This window comes from Astatotilapia calliptera, chromosome 2, assembly GCF_900246225.1.
Source record: "Astatotilapia calliptera chromosome 2, fAstCal1.2, whole genome shotgun sequence".
Lineage (NCBI taxonomy): Eukaryota > Metazoa > Chordata > Actinopteri > Cichliformes > Cichlidae > Astatotilapia > Astatotilapia calliptera.
This window is the reverse complement of record NC_039303.1, coordinates 20157559-20179822: the sequence shown is the minus strand read 5'-3', so window position 1 is coordinate 20179822 and position 22264 is coordinate 20157559. Positions and strand designations below refer to the sequence as shown.

The 22264-nt window shown below is 42.9% G+C and overlaps 1 protein-coding gene across 2 annotated transcripts in view; it reads right to left on the bottom strand.

The window, feature by feature from the left end:
• aff2 (AF4/FMR2 family, member 2) overlaps positions 1-10698 on the bottom strand; it is a 204699-nt gene extending 194001 nt beyond the window's left edge. The window contains exon 1 of one of the 2 annotated variants that reach the window (XM_026186564.1): positions 10413-10698. In XM_026186564.1, coding sequence (XP_026042349.1) covers positions 10413-10465 — 53 coding nt within the window. In that variant the 5' untranslated portion in view covers positions 10466-10698. The remainder of the gene's footprint in view (positions 1-10412) is intronic. The other variant, XM_026186554.1, reaches the window with a different exon arrangement.
• Between the last annotated feature and the right edge of the window lie 11566 nt (positions 10699-22264).

The following is a 22264-nucleotide window of genomic DNA, read 5'->3' as shown; positions in this document are numbered from 1 at the left end:
GTTCTACATGGTTGCAAGCTTTGGGAACATTTCACATGTATTGTTGAAGATTTTTCTGCAGGTTTTTGAATTCCTAGCAATTCCCCCTGTCAGTCTAAGCAACTATCTCCGATAAGCCTTGATAAAAGGTGCCGCTCACCCCCAATACACACACACACACACACACTTGTGTATTTCTATCCTTGTGGGGACATCTCATTGACATAATGCTTTCCCTAGGCGTTTACCCTAAAAAATGAATGCCTAACCCTGATCCTTACCCTAAACCTAACCATAACCTAATTGTAACCCTGACACTAAAACCACATATTGAGTCTCAAAAATGCCTTCAAACTCGTGTGGACCGGGATTTTGGTCCTTACGAGGGCTGTTTGTCCCCACAAGTATAGTAAACTATCAATTTTTGGTCCCCATGAAGATGTTAATACCCGTACACACGCACACACACACGCACACACACATGCACACACACATGCACACACGCACGCACGCACGCACACACACGCATGCACGCACACACACGCACACACACACACTTTAATGACAAAGAAGTTAGTTCTAAAGACACAAACCTTTATTTCTGCTGCTATGCTGGAGAATTACAACAGAATAAAATGTATTTAAGATTAGCTCAGCCTTAAACATCTGCAGGAGTAATATTGATCCATGTAACACAGATGAGGAACATTTTTGCAGACTATGTTTTATAATATTTTAGGGACCATTTGCCAGTAATACAGTTTTATGTGTGTTTTCACAGTGTTCAAGTGTTCTACAGAGTCCTCCAGCACTCGTCATTATCAGGTCATGGTAAATATTTTGATAAATAACTATAGAAGTAATAATATTTGACAAGTCTTCAGTCAGGAGGGAGTGCTTGTTTATCGCCAATATTTTTTAATAATAATAATTCTGAATAATATTAATAATGTTAATATTAAGTACTAGTGACAGTTTCTTACCTTTCTGTTGTTTTCTCTTGTTCACTAACTGTGATGTCTTTGTTGATTTTAAACGTGCTGTAGAAATAAAACTGACATTGACATTATCCCATATAAGATTATTTGATTGGTAGATGGTTAATGAAATTAATGCTGCCTTATTTATGGTTTGAGTAAAATTTATAAAACACTTTTGAAAAAGCAAAGTTTCCTTTTATAACCTTGAGTTGCTTCCTTTTTCTTCATCTCTGCTTTTATTATCAGAGCAGATTTGTTGTGAACCTTTGATTTGATCTTGACTTGCATGAGGGTATTTGGTTTTTTGTGTAGCTTTGAATGAATATAATAAAGATAAAAAAAATTGATGCTTTGAGTGTTTTTTTCTTTGTTTGTTTGTTTTTTCAGCACCACGGACAGTGACTGTTTCCTCCCAGATGGAGTCCAGGTGATCTGGCTACTTTTACCAGCTTCTTCACACCTGCTGACAGAGCTGGCGCTTCACAGCCCTGTGGGATAACTGTACCGCCAGTATGGGATAAAATGGATTTTTTTTTTCCCAGTTAGAAGATTTCTTTCAGTGTTATCTGCTGTCAGGTTGAAGCATTTGTTTGTGAATTCTTGGCAGTTTGGGATGAGACACAGCTTCCTTTCGCAGCCTCTGAGTTGCTGATGATGTGGGTGTGAAGTATCATCAAGTGGAGCTGGTTTGGCAAGCCTAGGCCGATCACACAGCAAGGATGGAAATTTCAGTGTGTGATGAATGATTTTGCGCTTATTGAGCTTGCACGTGTGAGTGAGCTGACTGAGAGCTTGGGAGGATTGATGGCAGATTGAATACCAGACTGTGAGAATGAACATCGAATGCATTGACTCTGTCACCTCCTTTCCCCAAAGATTCCATCACCGCTTCTTGTAGGTTTTCAAGAGCCGGACCTGAGTATTCAACTTTCTGAATATTTGATGGCTTGGTGGGTATTTAATCATCTACTGTGGGATTCAATTTTTTGGAATCCACAAATCTAGCACCTTTGTGGACAAACAGTTGCCACTACTCCACTACGACACACAAGGACAAGGAATTACTCACAGCCTCCTTGGCCAAGTTATTAAACCCCCAAATTGTCTCTGATTCACTCCTCAGTCTGTCTCTCTGTGCATGTATGTGTGAGAGATAAAGCGTTTTAAGTTCATAGAATAATCTGCCACGTGAATGTGTGTGTGTGATTGTAGGAATGCTACTAATAATCTTTGTAATCCTTCAATAGTCAGTAAGACTAGAAAAGTGCTATAAAATTACCAAACATCATTCATCACTTTGTGATAAAATAGCTGAAATAACAACATAGACTGTACATTAAAGATGGACATGGCCACCATGACATCACCCATTAGTTTGTAAACAACTGGTTTAAAGCCTTGAGTTCAGCATTTGTGCCACTTTTCAAGTTTTAGAAGTTTTGGAATAATAAGCGATGATATTTTGGATGAGACGGTGGAGTGGGGAGGCAATCAGCTCATGTTAATTAGGCTGGTGAACTGAATTGTGCATCCATACAGTTGGTGCATCACATACAGTGGGGCAAAAAAGTATTTAGTCAGCCACCGATTGTGCAAGTTCCCCCACCTAAAATGATGACAGAGGTCAGTCATTTGCACCAGAGGTACACTTCAACTGTGAGAGACAGAATGTGAAAAAAAAATCCATGAATCCACATGGTAGGATTTATAAAGAATTTATTCGTAAATTAGGGTGGAAAATAAGTATTTGGTCACCTCAAACAAGGAAAATCTCTGGCTCTCACAGACCTGTAACGTCTTCTGTAAGAAGCTTTTCTGTCCCCCACTTGTTACCTGTATGAATGGCACCTGTTTGAACTCATCATCTGTATAAAAGACACCTGTCCACAGCCTCAAACAGTCAGACTCCAAACTCCGCCATGGCCAAGACTAAAGAGCTTTCGAAGGACACCAGGAAAAGTATTGTAGACCTGCACCAGACTGGGAAGAGTGAATCTACAATAGGCAAGCAGCTTGGTGTGAAAAAATCAACTGTGGGAGCAATCATCAGAAAATGGAAGACATACAAGACCACTGATAATCTCCCTCGATCTGGGGCTCCACGCAAGATCTCATCCCGTGGGGTCAAAATGATCATGAGAACGGTGAGCAAAGATCCCAGAACCACACGGGGGGACCTGGTGAATGACCTGCAGAGAGCTGGGACCAAAGTAACAAAGGTCACCATCAGTAACACACTACAACGGCAGGGAATCAAATCCCGCAGTGCCAGACGTGTTCCGCTGCTGAAGCCAGTGCATGTCCAGGCCCGTCTGAAGTTTGCCAGAGAGCACATGGATGATACAGCAGAGGATTGGGAGAATGTCATGTGGTCAGATGAAACCAAAGTAGAACTTTTTGGTATAAACTCAACTCGTTGTGTTTGGAGGAAGAAGAATACTGAGTTGCATCCCAAGAACACCATACCTACTGTGAAGCATGGGGGTGGAAACATCATGCTATGGGGCTGTTTTTCTGCTGAGGGGACAGGACGACTGATCCGTGTTAAGGACAGAATGAATGGGGCCATGTATCGTGAGATTTTGAGCCAAAACCTCCTTCCATCAGTGAGAACTTTGAAGATGAAACGAGGCTGGGTCTTCCAATATGACAATGATCCAAAACACACCGCCCGGGCAACAAAGGAGTGGCTCCGTAAGAAGCATTTGAAAGTCCTGGAGTGGCCTAGCCAGTCTCCAGACCTCAACCCCATAGAAAATCTGTGGCGGGAGTTGAAAGTCCGACAGCCCCAAAACATCACTGCTCTCGAGAAGATCTGCATGGAGGAATGGGCCAAAATACCAGCTACTGTGTGTGCAAACCTGGTAAAGACCTATAGTAAACGTCTGACCTCTGTTATTGCCAACAAAGGTTATGTTACAAAGTATTGAGTTGTATTTTTGTTATTGACCAAATACTTATTTTCCACCCTAATTTACGAATAAATTCTTTACAAATCCTACCATGTGGATTCATGGATTTTTTTTTCACATTCTGTCTCTCACAGTTGAAGTGTACCTCTGGTGCAAATGACTGACCTCTGTCATCATTTTAGGTGGGGGAACTTGGACAATCGGTGGCTGACTAAATACTTTTTTGCCCCACTGTAGGTACAGACAACCTGCTAATTATTTTTAACAAATAAATAGAATAAACATATTATTTCTGTCATCAGTGTTCAATGGATCAGTCTGGATCTCACTGGGCAAGCAAGGAAAGCAGTCCTTGCCCAGTGAGTTTAACCTGCAGTTAAATAATATTAAGGCATTAAAATGTTCAATCCCTCTGTAAAAGTCACCACAGGCCACTCGTCTATACCAATAACCATTTGTCAGTCAGCACAGGTGGTTGATGACAAACAGGCGTAAACCTTCATATAACTTAAAATGGAGACGTAAACACACACTATTATCATAAACAGGGAACAGGGAAGTATCCAACTTCTATCACATTATAAACATGTTTAATTCTGATGTAAAGAGGGGATTTAAGCAGGCGAGCCTATGTGGACTGACTTGCTTTTGTGTTGTGTTGGCTTCATTTTACAGCCCCGCAGTTTGACTATCAGCAAACCTGTTTAATTTAACTTTACATGTATGATGATTTTAAATAAAATTTGTAAAAATATCTTTAATTATTAAATGCAAAAGACAAATTACTTTACAAAGTCACCCCCCTCCCCCGCCCAGCTGAAGACGCAATGATTTGGTCGTTAATACAAAAAAAGAGAAACACGATATTTGGGACAGCCATGGTGTATTTCCCCCCGGATTGTTCTGAAAAGAGAGCTTTGATTACACCTTTGAACAACAATCTTTTCTTTGTCTTCCAGCATTTAAACAACAATAATAAAAAAAGATTAATAATCGGTGTTTCTTCCCGCAGATGTGAACTTTTAGGCTCCAAAACACGCAGCTGGAAACTTATCATTGCATGCTGAGGATATGTGTAATCAATTCTCTAATTAACTACTTAAATGGTTCAACCAATCACCATCAGCATCAATTAACATTCAAAGCGATCTCCCCCAGATTCCACTGCCATGATTAGCCGGCTACATGATGGGCAATTACAGTGAGGAGCACGCGACGCTCAATGCAAGCCATATTACAATCATACAAAAGCCTTCAGATCTCCAAGCGAGAGAACGAAACGAGGCAAGATGGGAGGAGGGAGAAAGAGCAACAAAGAGGAGAAGAGATGAAAGGGTATTTCTTCAGGAGGAGGAGGAGGAGGAGACCTACAGTGTTCGTTCAGATTTAACAAAGGGGGGAGCTTCAAGATTGTTTTCTCTTTCTCAGCTTTTTTTTTTTCTTCTTAAAGGGAAAATCTACTGTCAAACACCAGCCACACATCAATGGTGCGTGACAGACTTTTAACTCCAATCTGAGTGATTTTCGTGGTTTCTATTGAAGGTGCGTGTCGTCTTTTATGCCTGTAAAATCCATTGTAAAATTTCAGGAGGAAGATCTATTTGAAAATAACTCGCTGCATTCTGGTTCCCATCTTCCAGCGGTGCCGTTATCTTTGTTATCAACTTGGACAGCTGAGCCCATTTGAACATTTATTAGCACAGAGTCGCCAGCAACATCAAAAGCGGCTTTTAGAGATGTTGGTACAAGCCGATGGTTAAGAGACGATATCGGACAGGAAAAGCATAAAAAAGTTGGCCTCCATTCTCAACTGAAATATGCTTCAATTGAATTTCAGCTGAATTTATTTAGCTGTTTTTATTGATTTATGGTTGTTTGGGTAACGGTGCTTTTGGATGGTCTTTACTTAACCCTCTGAGGTCTAAGCCGTCATTGGTGATGAGCCCTCTCCAACCCTAACCCTAATTCTAACCCAGGGCTAGCTGAATCTTTTTGTATTGACCTGTTCTTCCAAGGCTTGTAAATCAGGGAAAGAATCATTCTCATCGAAAGCTATTCACATTTTTTCCCCCCAAATCTCCAAAATAAAGGATAACGGTTACCACCTGTGATGACTTAGACTTCACCAGGTTTAGGTCTTCTATGGTTTTCCACCTGTCATAAGTTCATAAATTGAAGAGTTAACAAACTAAGAGCACGTGGGTGGGGTATTGTTAAATCTGACAATCTGATTGTCAGATTAAACTTGATTTTGAATCATCTTGTGTCTTCCAAACTGACGACATTGAAATGTCAGGTACATTTCATACGCACTCTTATTTTTAAATAGATACATTTAACACATGAAGGGATTTGGCTTTTTCAAGACACCAGGATGGATTGTGCACTTCTACTGATTGGAAAACTTTGCCTGTTTTGCTTATGGTGAAAAATAATTAGCCTGAATATTTTCTGTTGCAATATGTTGACTATGATGGCTGATGTGATTGAACAAACATATAGGACCATTTTTATCATTACATTTTGCTTTTATTTTAATCATATAGGGGCCTCCCTGTTTGAGAATCACAGTTGGTACTTGTAAAGGGTTGAACGGCTCCATGAGGAGAGTCTCCTTCCTGTTGTGTTGAGCTAGAGCTGAGACTTCTACACTGATGGTGTCTGAGATTCTTATCAGTACAGCTAGTGAACGTAGTGAGGCAGAGACCTGTTGTGCAGTTGATGTCGAGTACTACAGGAAAAAAAACGCAAGTGTACAAGACTCTGTTTTCCTGCTGCTCCCACCAGTTTATTGTAGAATCTCTGAGAATTACTCAACGTTTGCTTCCTTCTGTTGCTTTTTGAATTGGAAATGTGAATATGACGCCTTTCTATTTAGGTTCATTCAGTTTTTATGTTCATTAGAAATTGTTCAAAATAAAGATTTGATTCAAATTCTTCAATATACTGACAATCTGCAGGTTTAAATAAGCCAACTCTACTGACTTCTGTGAGAAGCAGGAAATTAACACACCCTGCCAAAGTGCCACACTTTAACAACATGACCAGCACTGCGAAGGAAACTGGCAAATCCTGGTGCTTCAACCCTACGTAGGGCTTCTCATAAATAAAATCATTGCTTACACTGTGGACCCCAGTGCTCCATTTTTCTTCTTCTACAAACATAAAAGATTAGGATCGCATCTGACACGTTAATATGATTTGCTATAGGAGAAAGCATTTTTCTTCCAGCTTCTTGTGACTCCCTCAAGGGCACTTGGATGAGTCCAGACCCCTAGGGTGGCACGTGCTGGCTGTAATACACCCACAGACAGCTACATAAACAGACCTGGCGTGATGTTTCCAGATTGTGACTGTTTAATTCTAAATGAGGGAGAAGCTGATCGACACACAAAAGCTGCCTTCATTGTTCTGCAGTTTCCTAAAAACATTTTTTCTTGTATTTTCTTCATATTCTTTCTGGCCTAAAAGCCGTTTCAGTGTGAGCCCAATTTCCCATCAGGACCACCTGACAGCTCTGGCGTGATGGAGTGGTGGCAGGGGGAGGGTTACATGTGTAGACACCCCGAGCTTGTTGTTGAGCCCTGAGCAGCTCCACTCCAGCAGCGGGGGGTTAAGTACCTTGCTCCAGGGCCCTTCCACGGTAGCTGCTGAGGGACAGCAGTGTGTGTCACTTTCCCCACTCAGACTCTCCCTGCTGGAATACGCATTCAAAACAGCAGCGTGGTTGCCAAGTTATTGTGCTCCCTCTGTAATACACAGTTAGACTGGAAAGGCTGACTGTTATATAGACCTTACTTCCTACAGTCCTCCTGAATGTTTCCACCAAGTGACAAGAAATATGCAGCATGAAGTGAGACACTTGATAATCTTTTAATAAAAGCTGATATTTTAAAAATGCTGTTGATCCAGAAGAATAAAATCATATATATATTTATATAGATATGACATGCATACATGACGGCATGTATGAAGCATTCTGCCTGCATTGTTTCTGATCGTCCACATGACTCTGCATCAGATTGCTGAATTGGTAAGTGGAGCAATTATTTTAAAAAATTCCAGGCTTGATGATAAATGGCTGATTGAAAGGCAAAATTAATTACTTTGAATTAAAAAAAATTGTAATATGAATTGCAGTTGAAGCTGTGACCTCAACAGGAAGCTGCCCACCAGTACAACCAGAGCCTGACAAAGTGTTCTGAAAGGTTCAAATTGCCCCTCCATTACTTTCCACACGCCCAGTTTCTGCACAAATGAGTGCGAGAATAAATTCCAAATCACGCTGAGAGACTGAATTATGTTTAACTTCTTGCAGATTCCAGCCTCTCTATCATCTTTTTGAAAACCCCAGCATCTTTTTAGGCCTCCATAGTGTTAAAAGCCTTAAAAAGCACTTCTCCCCATGTGGCTCTTTGTTCTTATGTCCTCTACTGCATAGAAAATGACTTCACAGAGGCATGCAGGAGGAGCAGAATCCACAAGAATGACTTTCATTATAGATGATAGTACCACTGATACTGATTAATAGTATCATACAGATTTTAGAGTTTTATAAAGGGGCAGCGTGGTGGTGCAGTGATCGGCGCCTGTCGCCTCCCATACAATTATACTGCACTGCACACCCATGCCTTTTAATGCATAAATAATACCATAAATACTTTGTGACAGTATCCAATAGAGCAACAGGAGACTTCAGTTCCAGTGTCTTGGACTACAGCTGGTGACAGTAGACCTTGTGCTCTTTGGGAACCCAGCAAGATCTGCTTTATGTGGCCTTCCAAGTCACAGCACATCTCCAGACACCAGGGGGAATCGGACACATTCGAGGACTGTCACGACAACAACCAGACCAGCCCGCCTATGTGGAAACACTGTACTGTAAAGCCTGGAGCAGCAACTGGATTTTCAAAATAAGCAACCGGACCATCCAGAAGTAAGTCATGGATGGATGGTCAGAGTAAAAATAAGCCTCAAAATATAAATGTGTGGGATTCAGTGCAGGAAGGTTCTGGTGGAGGTTGTAAATTGTAATTTCGCTTGTTAACCCTGTGATGGGTGACCTGTCCATGATTTCCACCTTTTCTTGCCCTATGATCAGCAGAGATCTAATTAATAATATCATCTTAAATGTTTTTCTTTATTGGTGAACTATAACATTTTCCCAACATGTCCTGAAATGAATCTACTTTATGCAGCTATTCAAGTTAGAAAGCATCACCTCAATGCACTTTTCTAGTCTCGACCTAACATTTAAGCCTTTGGAAGCTCCCACACAGACGGTACATGCAAACTCCAAACAGAACGGTCCCAGGAAGGGACGAACCCAGAACCTTCCTGTTGTGAGACAGCAGTATTAACCGCTTCACCACTGTGCCACTCGTGTGCTGCACTTTAACAGGATGGCAGGAGGTAGAGCAGGTCATCTATTATTCATGAAGGTTGGCGGTTCGATCCTTGGCTGCTCCGGTCTATGTGCCAAATTCTCCTCAGGCAAGATACTTTCTCTTGATGCATTCATCAGAGTGTGTTTGTGTGAGTGAAAGAAAGCACTTAGATGTAGAACAAAGTGCTTTGAGTGCTACATAAGAAACAGTCCATTTAATGTCTTGCCATAGATATCAGGTCCTGATATATAAACAGCGAGCAGATACCAGCTGACTTATGTGCTGATTTTCACTGAGGATCATTTTCAGTGAGAGTGGATGGATCCAGAAGAATGTTTACTGCTTTTAAAATTAGAGTCAAGTGTTCGTCCTGACTGTCAACTAATGAGTTCAGCTCTGAATCAACAACAACAACAACAACAACAAAAAAAGGACCAAGTGTGCCAAACAACACGAGGCTGATACAGACCTCTCAATGCTGTCAACAGTACTGGATTTAAAGATGGGGATGATCTACTTTAAGCGTTTACAGTAACAACCACTTTGCAGTGATGCTCAGTCAACACACGGCCAAACACTGACTGAGCGTCATCACTCCATCGCTATGCCTCCATGGATGTGACGCTGCGCCTTTACACCTGCGCTGCACCAGGTGAGCTGAACTGAAATGTCACCAGGACACGTGATTCTTTAGGGACTGAAATGGAGCAAACACTAAACTGCCCAAACTTGTGGGGACGCAGTTCATTCACGTTTACGCCGATCCCTCCATGCTCAGCGCTCCGCCACACTCCCCGGTCTCACGTTTACGCCGAACGTTTTATTTTTATTTATTATTATTTTTAATTTCACAACGAAACAGTAAAAAGCCGGCGTTGCACTGGCTGCCTATAGTGTGTGCGTGTGTGTGTGTGTGTGCATGTCTCCCGGTTCATCTCCAGCAACAAGGGCAGCTTTACGGTGACAAAGAAAGACGGTGTGCGCGATTTCTCCGAGACTCAGTTTGGCTGCATCTCCAGACAAAAATACAAGAATCTTTATTTATACCCCAGAAAGCATGTCCGGCCATCCCTCCACAATAAACACACATATGCATGCATTTTATAAACACACACACACACATAAGAATCTAAAGCTGCGCGCACAGGACTTACCATGGTTGTTCAAGCTCCCAGTCTCTGAAAAAGTCGAATTCAAAGAGATCCATTGCCGCTTGGGCTGGTGCTGTTGGTGGTTAAAATCCAAAGGTGGTGCTACGCGGTTCTACATAGGCTACTGACACTGAGTGTGTGTGTGTGTGTGTGTGTGTCAGAGAGAGAGAGCGAGGGAGAGTAGACACAAGCTGCTGCCGCTGCCAGGAAGCTGCTACGTGGTCGAGGCAAGCTGACAGCCAGGCAGAGGTGGAGGGAGGGAGCGCTCTCTCACACACACAGACACACACACTCATGCTGTGGGAGACAAGTCACTGCAAAAATGTTCTTCATAACAAGCAGAGCTATTTATATTGCACATTTGACCAAAATAAATGTGTGAATCAGTCACTTGACAGCAGCTGGAAAATGGTTTAAATGCCGCCCTTAAAAAAAGTGCCGTGTAATTGTGCAAGGTGTTGACATGTGAGGTTTTTAATCTTCATCAGGCAGGAAGCCACACATATGACACCACACCTCTGATCTGATCACAAGGTGCCCCATACCTCTAAACTTGACAGTCACCCCGTGTACACAACACAAAAGATTTCTTTTTGTGTGTTTTCACACTCCTTGAAACAGAAAATTACCTTAGACTTTCTTCTGTTAAGAGCCTTTGTGCACACAGCAATGCATAAATACACTGTGCACCATAAAATGCTACAACCAGGATTTTCAGAGACACAAAGGTTGTTAGCTAAGATCTGAACCTGTTCATGCATTTAACTTTAATTCAATTCCTTTTTGTGTAGATCTCAGCACCCTAATGTCTAATAGGCCGGTATAACTTGAGGTTAATTCAAACTAGGCTTTCACAATGGACCTAGCATGATTTGTGCTTTTATGATGAGTGAAAAATCCTTGTAAGCTGATTCCCAAATCCCCCAAATATACAGAGGGCTTAACCCATGACCTCTTTGTGAAAAAACAACAAATTCTTACCAACTACGACCCTGCCCAAGACCTCTTTTTCAAAGACTCAACACACACACACACACACACACACACACACACACACACACACACACACACACACACACACACACACACACACACAGTGTGTGTGTGTACAGGCAAATAAACTCACAAAGAAGCAAACACTCTTTATTGGTAAGCATTAGAACAATATATCAGCTGATAATGGCAGATCTGCTTCAGCTCCCAGCAGCACATGTAGCAGAGCAGCATCACAGCTGTGCACACGGTGAAGCTACAACCAGAGATTTCGAAGTATGTAAATAAATATAAAATATATCAGCCGATGCTGTAGAAATCCAGTGTATTTCTACAGCAGCCTACAGCTGACAGACAGCACTGGCGTGGCTGGCTGGCACTGTCTTTGTGATAAATGATTTGTACCAATGAGCTGGAGACACAAATCCCTCAGGAGGGGCATCTGGTGTGTAATCATGCTAAAAACAAACGTGTGAAGCTACATGCTGTGATGACCCGTTTGTGGATAAGGGAGCAGGGAACGAAACTTTTTTGGACGTCTTCACCTGAATGCATATTTGTAGCCAGCAGAGTCTGAATTCTGTGGAGTCTTTTATGCTAAGCTCCTGAGTTTGTGATTTCTATAAAAACCTGTTTGCTTTTTGAGCAAACTGGGATTATTTGAAAGAGTCATTTTAAGTGTTTTTTGGATTTTTGTGTGCTGCATGATTAAAGTGTCTGATTTGGAGGCTTTCTTGCTGAAACCTTGTTACTTTGTGACGAACGATAAAGCCACTGAAAACCTGAACTTCAAAAGGCAAAACTTTCACTGGCGGTGCAAACAAGTTTACCGCCGGGTGAATGGAAATTGCCATTTGCTTGATGATGATCAGCACATTGGCTGCTCAGGCAGCTGTGGTTATTCTGTTTCTGTACTTTACCTGAACGGAGGATTGGATGTCATAGAAGAAGGAAATCCTCTGTCCATGAAGTCCAGGTGGTCTTTGAACCCCTCACAAAGCAGCCGTGTGCCTTCTTTTAACCACCACACCTTTGTTTCGGATGAGCCGAGCTAGCAGCTTAGCATCCTCGCGCTCTTTTTCTGCAACACATGCCCGGCGGCACGTTTTACTGTTTACTGTTTACGTCTCGCTATGAATAACGATTGACCAGATGGTTGAAACTTCTCACTCAGCATGTGCCGTAGCTGTAACTGAGGCTCCATTGTGACGTCACTGTCCTCTCCTTTAAAAGAAATAAAGAAATAAAAAAGAAGCTTGAAGAGGGGGAAGTCCAAGTGGATCGGGAATAAGATTTGAAGAGATTCTGCAGGCTGTGCGTTGGCGTGTCACTTTGTGTATGTGTGTGAATATTTCGGTGTGGTCTGGGGCAACATGCCAACACTAGTCTGCATCACACTGGAAAAACAATAGCAGAGAAGAGAAAAGATGGAAACCATGGAGGATGATGGGAAGACGAGATTGCTGTCCTCTAGCAACAGTGCAAATGAAAACAGTTTCATGACCTTGATCAAATACAGACATTTCAACCTCAAAAAACTCTGCACATCTCCAGACCTTAAAAACATCACATCAAAATTCAAACATTTCTCAAGGATTTAAAGCACCTGAAGGACCACCGGTTTGTGCGTGTGAGAGAAACGCCGCCCAAAACTAGGTCAGACAGAGAGACAGGGAACGACAGGGAACGACAGGGGCGACGGAGAGGAGAAGGATAAAAAAGACAGAGGACAGTTTAAGAAAAAAAAGAAGCAATTGTGGGGTGAGCTAATGAAGAATCAGATGATAAAGAGATGGATGAACGTGAAGGGAAAATGTAATTAAGGCCAAATCTGTCTTTCCTTTCCTGTTCATGCCATGCTACGCAGCCTTCGCAGAGGAGTGTCTCTTTGTTTGTTTAGAGATTTTTAATTGTTTTTGTCATTTGTGATGTTGTTTGAAGCCACAGTCAGTGCCAGTAATTTATATTTAAATGATGGCACGGGAGTTAGTCTTTCACACACACACACACACACACACACACACACACACACACACACACACACACACACACACACACACACACACACACACACACACACACTGAGCTGGAAAAGAAATACAAACTGATAAAATAGTCAGGAAGAACCAAGTTCTGTGCTTTGAGCTCATTATACTTGCTGTGTATCTTGCAGAAGTTGAGAAGTGCATGTCATGAATTTTCAATATGAGCCCAGGCTCTTTTTTTTTTTTTTTAATCCTTTTCCCATGCGCCTCTCTCTCTTGCTCTCTGGTAGCAGGGAGGCAACACAGTGCTACAGCTCCCCCATGTGGCTCAAAGTAAGAATTGCAGAAGGAGGAAGCCGATAAAACACTGTTCATTCTCTCATAGCTCACACACAAGCTTTAAAGGCTTTGGAAAAAAACAAATTTTTAGAGACGATACAAATCAATATCATAATCAAGAGGTAGCTTTTCTCAATCAAGGAACCAGCTGGATCTAGCCTGCTGTGCACAGGTGGACAAATTAGATGAGAAAACAACTGGAGGTTTGAGCAGCTGACGAGTAACCTGCAGGTTGCTGAGATGATTGATTTGCACAAGAAAGTGCACCTTTTAAGGTGTCAGGACATAATAAAACAAGTCGCCTGGCCCATTTAAATGAGGTAAGTACATCTTCAGAACAGCGGAGGAGGAAAACCATCAGCAGTGATCTTAAAGAAACAATTGTCACTGCCCAACAATCTGGGAAAGGTTATAAGGTCGTTTCCAGACAGTCTGAAGTCCATCAATCTTTTGTGAGAAAGATTATTCAGAAGTGGAAAATATTCACAACCACCAATCTTCACAGGAGTGGATGTTCCAGGAAATTCACCCCAATGTCAGGCTGTGCAAAAAACACTTTCTCTCTGAAAAGAAAACAGCAGCAAAACTTACTTGGAAAGCTGCATCGCAACAAACCACAGGACTGCTGGAATTTCCAAAGTGGAAATGTCTGACCATAATGGACAGCACCTGTTCTGTTTTCAATATGTTCATATGCTAATGACACAAATAAGTGTAAAGTGTATTTCTATTGTTATACATCGGAAAATTGTGAATCTTTTATTTTGACATCTGGATAGACAGGAAGGCTTTTATTTTGACATGTGTATAGACAGGAAGCAGGAAATGCAGAGAACAGTGGGAAAAGCATGGCTACAACTTTGTAATCATTCATGTGGAATCCAAAGCAATCCTTCAAAGGAGTCCTTCAGAAAGCAATAGTCTTTCACTCCAGTTCAATGATGTCAGTGCAAGATGATTGCTATGTTTGGAGTCATTAAAGGAGCAAGTACGCTCACCTTCCTGGCTCTTGAAAAGGAGTTTGGCTGGCTGTTTATCTATGTTCACACTCAGGGAGTTTAACACATAGAGAGAACAGTACAGTGAAAGACTATATTCCAGAGGTGTGGACTCAAGTCACATGACTTGGACTCGAGTCAGACTCGAGTCATTAATTTTATGACTTTAGACTTGACTTGAAAAAATGTTCTAAGACTTGTGACTTGAGTTGGACTTTTACACCAATGACTTGGGACTTGAATTGGACTTGAACCGGTTTACTTGAAAAGACTTGATATTTTACCCCAAATACAAAATTTAACATGCATATTATATAGAGATTGAAAATGTGACGTCATTCACGGGTAGAACCGCAAAGGATTCTGGGAACTCGTGGCAAGCGGTACTAGCGCACGCAGGCTTTCAATTAAAATCAGTTATACAGCGATAAAAAGAAACACAAGAAGCCGTTGTATTATTAACTGCAATAGCCGGTCGCATGACAGCCATGGGAAGCCGACGGGTAAAGAGATCGGTTGTTATCGGATTACCTCGTTGAAGAGAAATTGTTCGAGCCATGTTTCCGAAGTAACAAAGAGGCGATGGATGGCCTGGATTGCAGCCATTCAAAGGTCAAATATAACGTCCCAGAACCCTCCAGCTCACAGGTTAGTCTGCTCCAAGCATTTACACAAAGGTCAGTGTTTTTTAGTAGTTAATACGTCACTTTCATAACATAACTGGTGATATAGGTTATAAGCAAGTCTGGCGCTGAACAGAAATTGTCGCGCTATGCTCCTTTGTTTATTGTGCATAAATAGTGAATTGTCCTGACACAATATTGCGTTTCGCCTCTGTTATTTTGGTACATTGACAAAAACATATACTTTTATTCACAGGATAAAACAGGTTTTTTGTATCACTAATTGTCCAGTACGATTACAGCATACAATATTGTTGTCACTGCTACATTTCTGTGATGCTACCAGAAATTATTTCCACTACTAATTAATTACCGTTGAGCTCAAAGGTCCTATTAATAAACGGTTAACGAATGTGTATTTATGACGACGATTTGTGAGACTGGTAAACTTATGATACGTACGATGGTTTTTCGTTCTACACGGTGCATTTCAAGGTCCTGCACCCATCCGTCGGTAAACTGTACCTGGGCTTGTTGCAGTGACCTGAAGTTACTAAACTTCATGAGTGTGTGCACTCACTCCAAGAACCGTATGATTATAAATATGCATATAAATATGCTACGATGAGATAGCTGACTTCATCTAACTAGCAAATGTTGTCCAGGCTACGTTGGTGATACAGTTTTTTTAATGTGTATGATATTTTTGTCATGCGATTTTAAAGCCGGTCCTACAACCGCATCCAAGAATAACATGCAGCTTATCTCAGAACTGTCGGTGAAAATTATTCTTGGAGCTAAGTTTAATTGAGCTGCATTCTAAAGAGGTGCAATTTCACAATTTGTGTATATTTTCTAAGTTAACTATTTTGTCATGTGTTGAGAAAAACACAGATTTTAAAATTACATGGTCTAATATTTACATTTAGCATAACTGCAACATTATTTTTTCGTTGTTTTTTTTTTTTAAAGACTCGAAAGGACTTGAAATTCAAAGTTTCAGACTTGTGACTTGACTCGGACTTTTACACCAGTGACTTGAGACTCGACTCTGACTTGCCTGACATTACTTGAGACTTGACTTGAGACTTGAGGATAAAGACTTGAGACTTACTTGAGACCTGCAAAACAATGACTTGGTCCCACCTCTGCTATATTCGTCAGAGGGATTCTCCAGCATAGTTATGGATACCAAAATGGACGACAAAGTGTCATCGGTCTCCAGCTCCAAGCGCACCTCTTCTTCAAAGCATTCAGTAGCCAGCGCCGCTGCAAAAGCCAGAGCTATCGCTGAAGCTGCACGCACCAGGGCCACATTTGCACAGAGAGAGCTTGAAATAAAAAAAACAAAAGGCCAAGTTGGATTTAGAAAAGGCTACTCTTGAGGCAGATCTAGAAGCATTGGAACTTGAAAAAGCAGCTGCCGTTGCTGTTGCTGAGGCTGAGGTTTTAGAAGCAGCAGCAGCCATAGACTGTGATGATATACACAGCAACAGGAGTGGCATCTCACCTTTGTCCATAAAACAGCAAACCGAGGCATACCTCGAAGATCAAGCTCGAATCAGTTTTAAACCTGCCATAGATTCTCAAGCCACACTGAGTCCCATCTATGTTAAGAAAGCATCGTTGTCAACAAAACAAGAACTCCCAGAATCCAATGTAGAATATAACACTTTATCTACAAACCCTGGTTACTCACAGCTAAGTGAGCATCAGCCAACTACAGGACAGCAGCCATTCTCGCCTCAGCCCACTCCATTGAGCCCTCGCTATTTTTGTAAGGCATCTTTAGAACGCAGTCCACACATCAGGCATTCAGATACTTCTCAAAGGAACAGCATACAGCAAAACTCTCAGACTCCATCTACAGGCATGTTAGACTTTGCAAAGTATCTGGCACGCAGGGAATTAGTAACCACAGGTCTCACTAAATTTGATGATCAGCCAGAAGGCTACAGAGCTTGGCGGTCATCCTTCCTCAGCACCATTCAGGATTTGGAGCTGACAGCCAGTGAAGAGTTAGATCTACTAGTAAAATGGCTCGGCAAGGAATCATCAGAACATGTAAAAAGGATCCGTGCTGCTCATATCACTAACCCTGAAGCTGCGCTTAATTTGTCATGGTTGAGACTTCAAGAATGTTATGCAACCCCAGAAGTGATAGAGTGTGCTCTCTTTAAGCGACTGGACTGCTTCCCTCGCCTCACGTTGAGAGAAAACATAAAACTAAGGGAATTGAGTGGACCTACTGATGGAGCTTTTGGCAGCCAAGGAAGATGGTTATCTATCAGGTCTTAGTTACTTGGATACTCCAAGAGGCATTAACCCCATTGTCGAAAAGCTGCCAGTGAACCTGCAAGAGAAATGGCTCTCCGCTGGTTCAAGGTATAAAGAACAGCATAGAGTATGCTTACCCCATTTGCCTTTTTTGTGGATTTTGTCAACAGTGAAGCCAAGGCTAGGAACGATCCCAGTTTTGTTTTGACAAACAGCAGCCGTTATTATAATCGAAATGAAAAACCCATGGCAAATCATGATGGTGGGAGAACTGCCATAGCCGTTCGAAAGACAAATGTGTCCACAGTAGCTAATCCAAGCTCCAGACATAGAGAAGAAACAGATGGGAGAGGCGCAAATGATCCTGCTAAGTACTGTCCACTTCACAACAAACCCCACCCTCTGGAAAAATGTAGGGTCTTTAAAGCGAAACCACTCATGGAAAGGAAGAAGTTATTAAAGGACCACAGACGGTGCTTTAGGTGCTGCTCAGTTACTCATGTTGCGAGGGAATGTCACATGAACCTACAGTGCAATGAATGTCAGAGTGATAAGCACTGCACTGCTCTTCATCCGGAGACTACTCTCCCAGAAGTGTCGCCTCCTGCATCAGTGTCAGATGCAGACCAGCGAAACAACTCCACAACAGAGGTAACCTCAAAGTGCACTGAAGTCTGTGGAGTTGGTCTCCTTGAACGATCTTGTGCTAAGATCTGCCTGGTGCGAGTTTTTCCAAAGGGACAACGAGAGCACTCAGTCAAGATGTATGTCATCCTGGATGACCAGAGCAATCGCTCGCTGGCCAAATCTGAGTTTTTCCAACTCTTTGGGATCAGTAGCAACCTTTCCCCGTACTTGCTGAAGACATGCGCTGGTACTACTGAGATGACAGGGAGAAAGGCAGTCGGTTTCCAGATTGAGGCTTTGGACGGTGAAGTATGCTTAGACTTACCTCCACTCATTGAATGTAATGACATCATGACCAACAGGTCTGAAATCCCCTCACCAGAGGTAGCACGTTCCCATGCCCACTTGATGCCCATAGCGCCTTACATTCCTGAGATAGATCCCGAAGCACAGATTTTGATCTTACTGGGAAGAGATCTCATACGTGTGCACAAAGTAAGGCAACAAATTAACGGCCCCCACAATGCTCCCTTTGCCCAGCAGTTGGATTTGGGATGGGTGATAGTTGGGGAAGTTTGCATCAACAGGACACACAAGCCTACTGTAGATGTCTATAAGACTAGTGTCCTGCCGAATGGACGTCCATCTTTCATGGTGCCATGTCAGAATGAAATATCTGTGAAAGAAAAGTTGGCGTATGGCGGGGAGCAAAGACCCGATATTTACCCCTGCCTGTCCAGTTATGGCTCCACCAACATGCCTGCTGAGGAAAAACTTGGGGTAAGCGTATTCACAAGACAGACATGTGATAACGAACCGGCTTTGTCGTTTGAAGATGAGAGCTTTCTGAACATCATGCAGAAGGAGTTCTGTCAGAATGAACAAAACAGCTGGGTTGCTCCTCTACCATTCAGGTCGCCCAGACCACGCCTACCAAACAACCGTGCTCAAGCCTTGTCTCGTCTCCACTCTCTGGATCGCACATTGGGCAAAAATCCTAAAATGAAAGAGCAGTTCATTGCGTTCATGAAAAAGCTCTTCGAAAATGGGCACGCTGAGAAGGCACCTTCTCTCCAAGAACATGAAGAATGTTGGTATTTACCCATTTTTGGGGTCTACCACCCCCAAAAACCCGATCAAATACGTGTGGTATTTGACTCAAGCGCACAAGAAAGTGGCATTTCTCTTAATGGCGTCCTGCTCTCAGGCCCTGACCTAAATAACTCCCTGTTAGGAGTGCTGCTCAGGTTCAGAAAGGACATTGTTGCTGTGACAGCCGACATCCAACAAATGTTCTATGGTTTCATGGTGAGAGAGGACCACAGAAATTATCTAAGATTTCTTTGGCACAAAGATCATGACCTGACAAAGGAAGTAGGGGAATACCGCATGCGCGTGCATGTGTTTGGGAATAGCCCGTCACCTGCAGTCGCTATATATGGACTTCGAAGAGCTTCCCAAGAGGGTGAGCACAAATACGGACCTGACACACGCCAGTTTGTGGAGAGACACTTTTATGTGGACGACGGACTGATCTCTCTCTCGACAGAAGCAGAGGCTATTGACCTTCTCAAGCGCACTCAAGCATCACTGGCAGGATCTAATCTTAAACTGCATAAGATTGCCTCCAACAGTATCAAAGTGATGCAGGCTTTCACCCCTGAAGATCTGGCTACAGGTTTAAAAGACTTGGCGCTAAATGAGGAAGTTCTCCCAGCACAAAGAAGCCTTGGTCTGTGTTGGAGGATAGATTCTGACACCTTCACATTCAAGGTTGCAGCTGACGATAAACCCTTCACTCGCCGAGGAGTGCTATCGACAGTTAACAGCCTCTTCGACCCACTGGGCTTGGCTGCTCCAGTGACCATCCGAGGACGAGCACTACTAAGGGAACTTTCAGCTGACATATGCGACTGGAATACCGAACTTCCCACAAACAAGTTAAATGAATGGGAAACATGGAGAAGATCACTACAGGATTTAAGTAATCTTCAGCTTCCTCGTGCCTACATACAACAGTCCCTCTCCACTGCCATGTATACTGAGCTGTGTGTATTTTCTGACGCCTCAAACTGGGCCATAGGAGCAGTAGCTTACCTGAAAGTCATCACTACAGACGGACAGTGTCGAGTCGGCTTTGTACTTGGAAAAGCCAAGCTAGCTCCTAAACCAGAGCCCACAATCCCTCGCCTGGAACTCTGTGGTGCAGTGCTGGCCGTCAAAGTGGCAGAACTAATCCTCAGGGAACTCGATCTTAAACCTGATACTGTGAAGTTTTTCTGTAACAGCAAGGTGGTTCTCGGATACATCCACAATGATTCTAAATGATTCTATGTGTATGTGCACAATCATGTTCACCGAATTCGACAGACAACTTCTCCTCAGCAGTGGCACTACGTGCCAACACATCAGAATCCAGCTGACCTAGCCACCAGATCGGTCCCAGCATCTCGGCTTGGAGAGACTATGTGGTTTACAGGTCCAGATTTTCTTCACAAGCCTCCTGTGGCTGAAACACATGAGCCCTTTGAGCTGGTGGAACCAGATGCAGATGTGGAGGTAAGACCACAGCTGACATCCTGTGCTACCCATATAACCGAGGGTAAGTTAACTTCAAATAGGTTCCAACGCTTCTCCACCTGGAGGTCTTTACTGAGAGCGATTGCCTTCTTGAGCCACCAGACTCAATCATTCAGTACCAACCCCCCAAATACATGTAGAGGATGGCATATGTGCAACAAACTTCATACTCCAGAAAAACTGGAGGCAGCAAAGCTGACCATACTTAGGTTGGTCCAAAGGGACGCTTATCCAGAAGAGTATGTTGCACTGCAAGAGAATAGAGCAATTTCAAAGACAAGCACAATCCTCAAGCTAGACCCTTTCATGTGCAACAGTCTTTTACGGGTTGGTGGACGTCTGAAACACTCCACTGTTAGTCTTGGAATGAAAAATCCAATCATTCTCCCAAAACAGAATCATGTGACCAAATTGCTAGTGACCCATTACCATCAAAAGATAAAACATCAAGGACGACAGTTTACAGAAGTGGCAATCAGAGCGGAAGGCCTGTGGATTGTTGCTGGCAAAAGGTTGATTAGCTCTGTAATCCATCCCTGTATTGTCTGCCAAAAGCAGAGAGGAAAACTGGAAGTCCAGAAAATGGCCGACCTTCCCCCAGAACGTCTGAGCATGTCTCCTCCCTTTACATATGTAGGGTTGGATGTTTTTGGTCCGTGGGAGGTAATCACCCGAAGAACTCGAGGTGGAGCAGCTCAGAGTAAGCGATGGGCGATCCTTTTCACGTGCATGAGTACCAGGGTTCTGCATATAGAAGTCATTGAGTCCATGGACTCAAGTAGCTGCATCAATGCATTACGCAGACTTTTTGCTTTAAGAGGGCCTGTGAAGCAGCTGAGGTCAGACTGTGGTACAAACTTTGTTGGAGCATGTTCTGAATTAGGAATAAGACAAGATGATCAGAGTCAAGACAAGATCCTGAGTTACCTCTACGAACACGGCTGTACATGGGAGTTCAACCCTCCACATGCCTCGCATATGGGAGGTGTGTGGGAGCGCATGATTGGTGTAACCAGGAGGATACTGGACGCCATGTTGTCTCACGGTAAACACAGTTCCCTGACTCATGAAGTGCTCTGTACCTTGATGGCAGAGGTGTCTGCTATAATCAATGCAAGGCCATTGATCCCAGTCTCCTCCGATCCTTCTTCACCACTGCTGCTGACTCCCGCTATGATAGTAACGCAGAAACCTGGTGTACCACCTCCAGCTGGCGAGTTTGTTGGACAAGAACTTTTGAAGTGCCAGTGGAGACGAGTACAGGTACTTGCTGATGAATTCTGGACCCGATGGAGAAATGAATATCTACACACTCTGCAGCCAAGACGCAAGTGGCAAGTAGCATGTCGCAACTTACAAGTGGGTGATGTAGTGTTGCTCAAACAGAAGCAGTCATCTCGTAACGAGTGGCCGATGGGGTTGGTCACTACCAC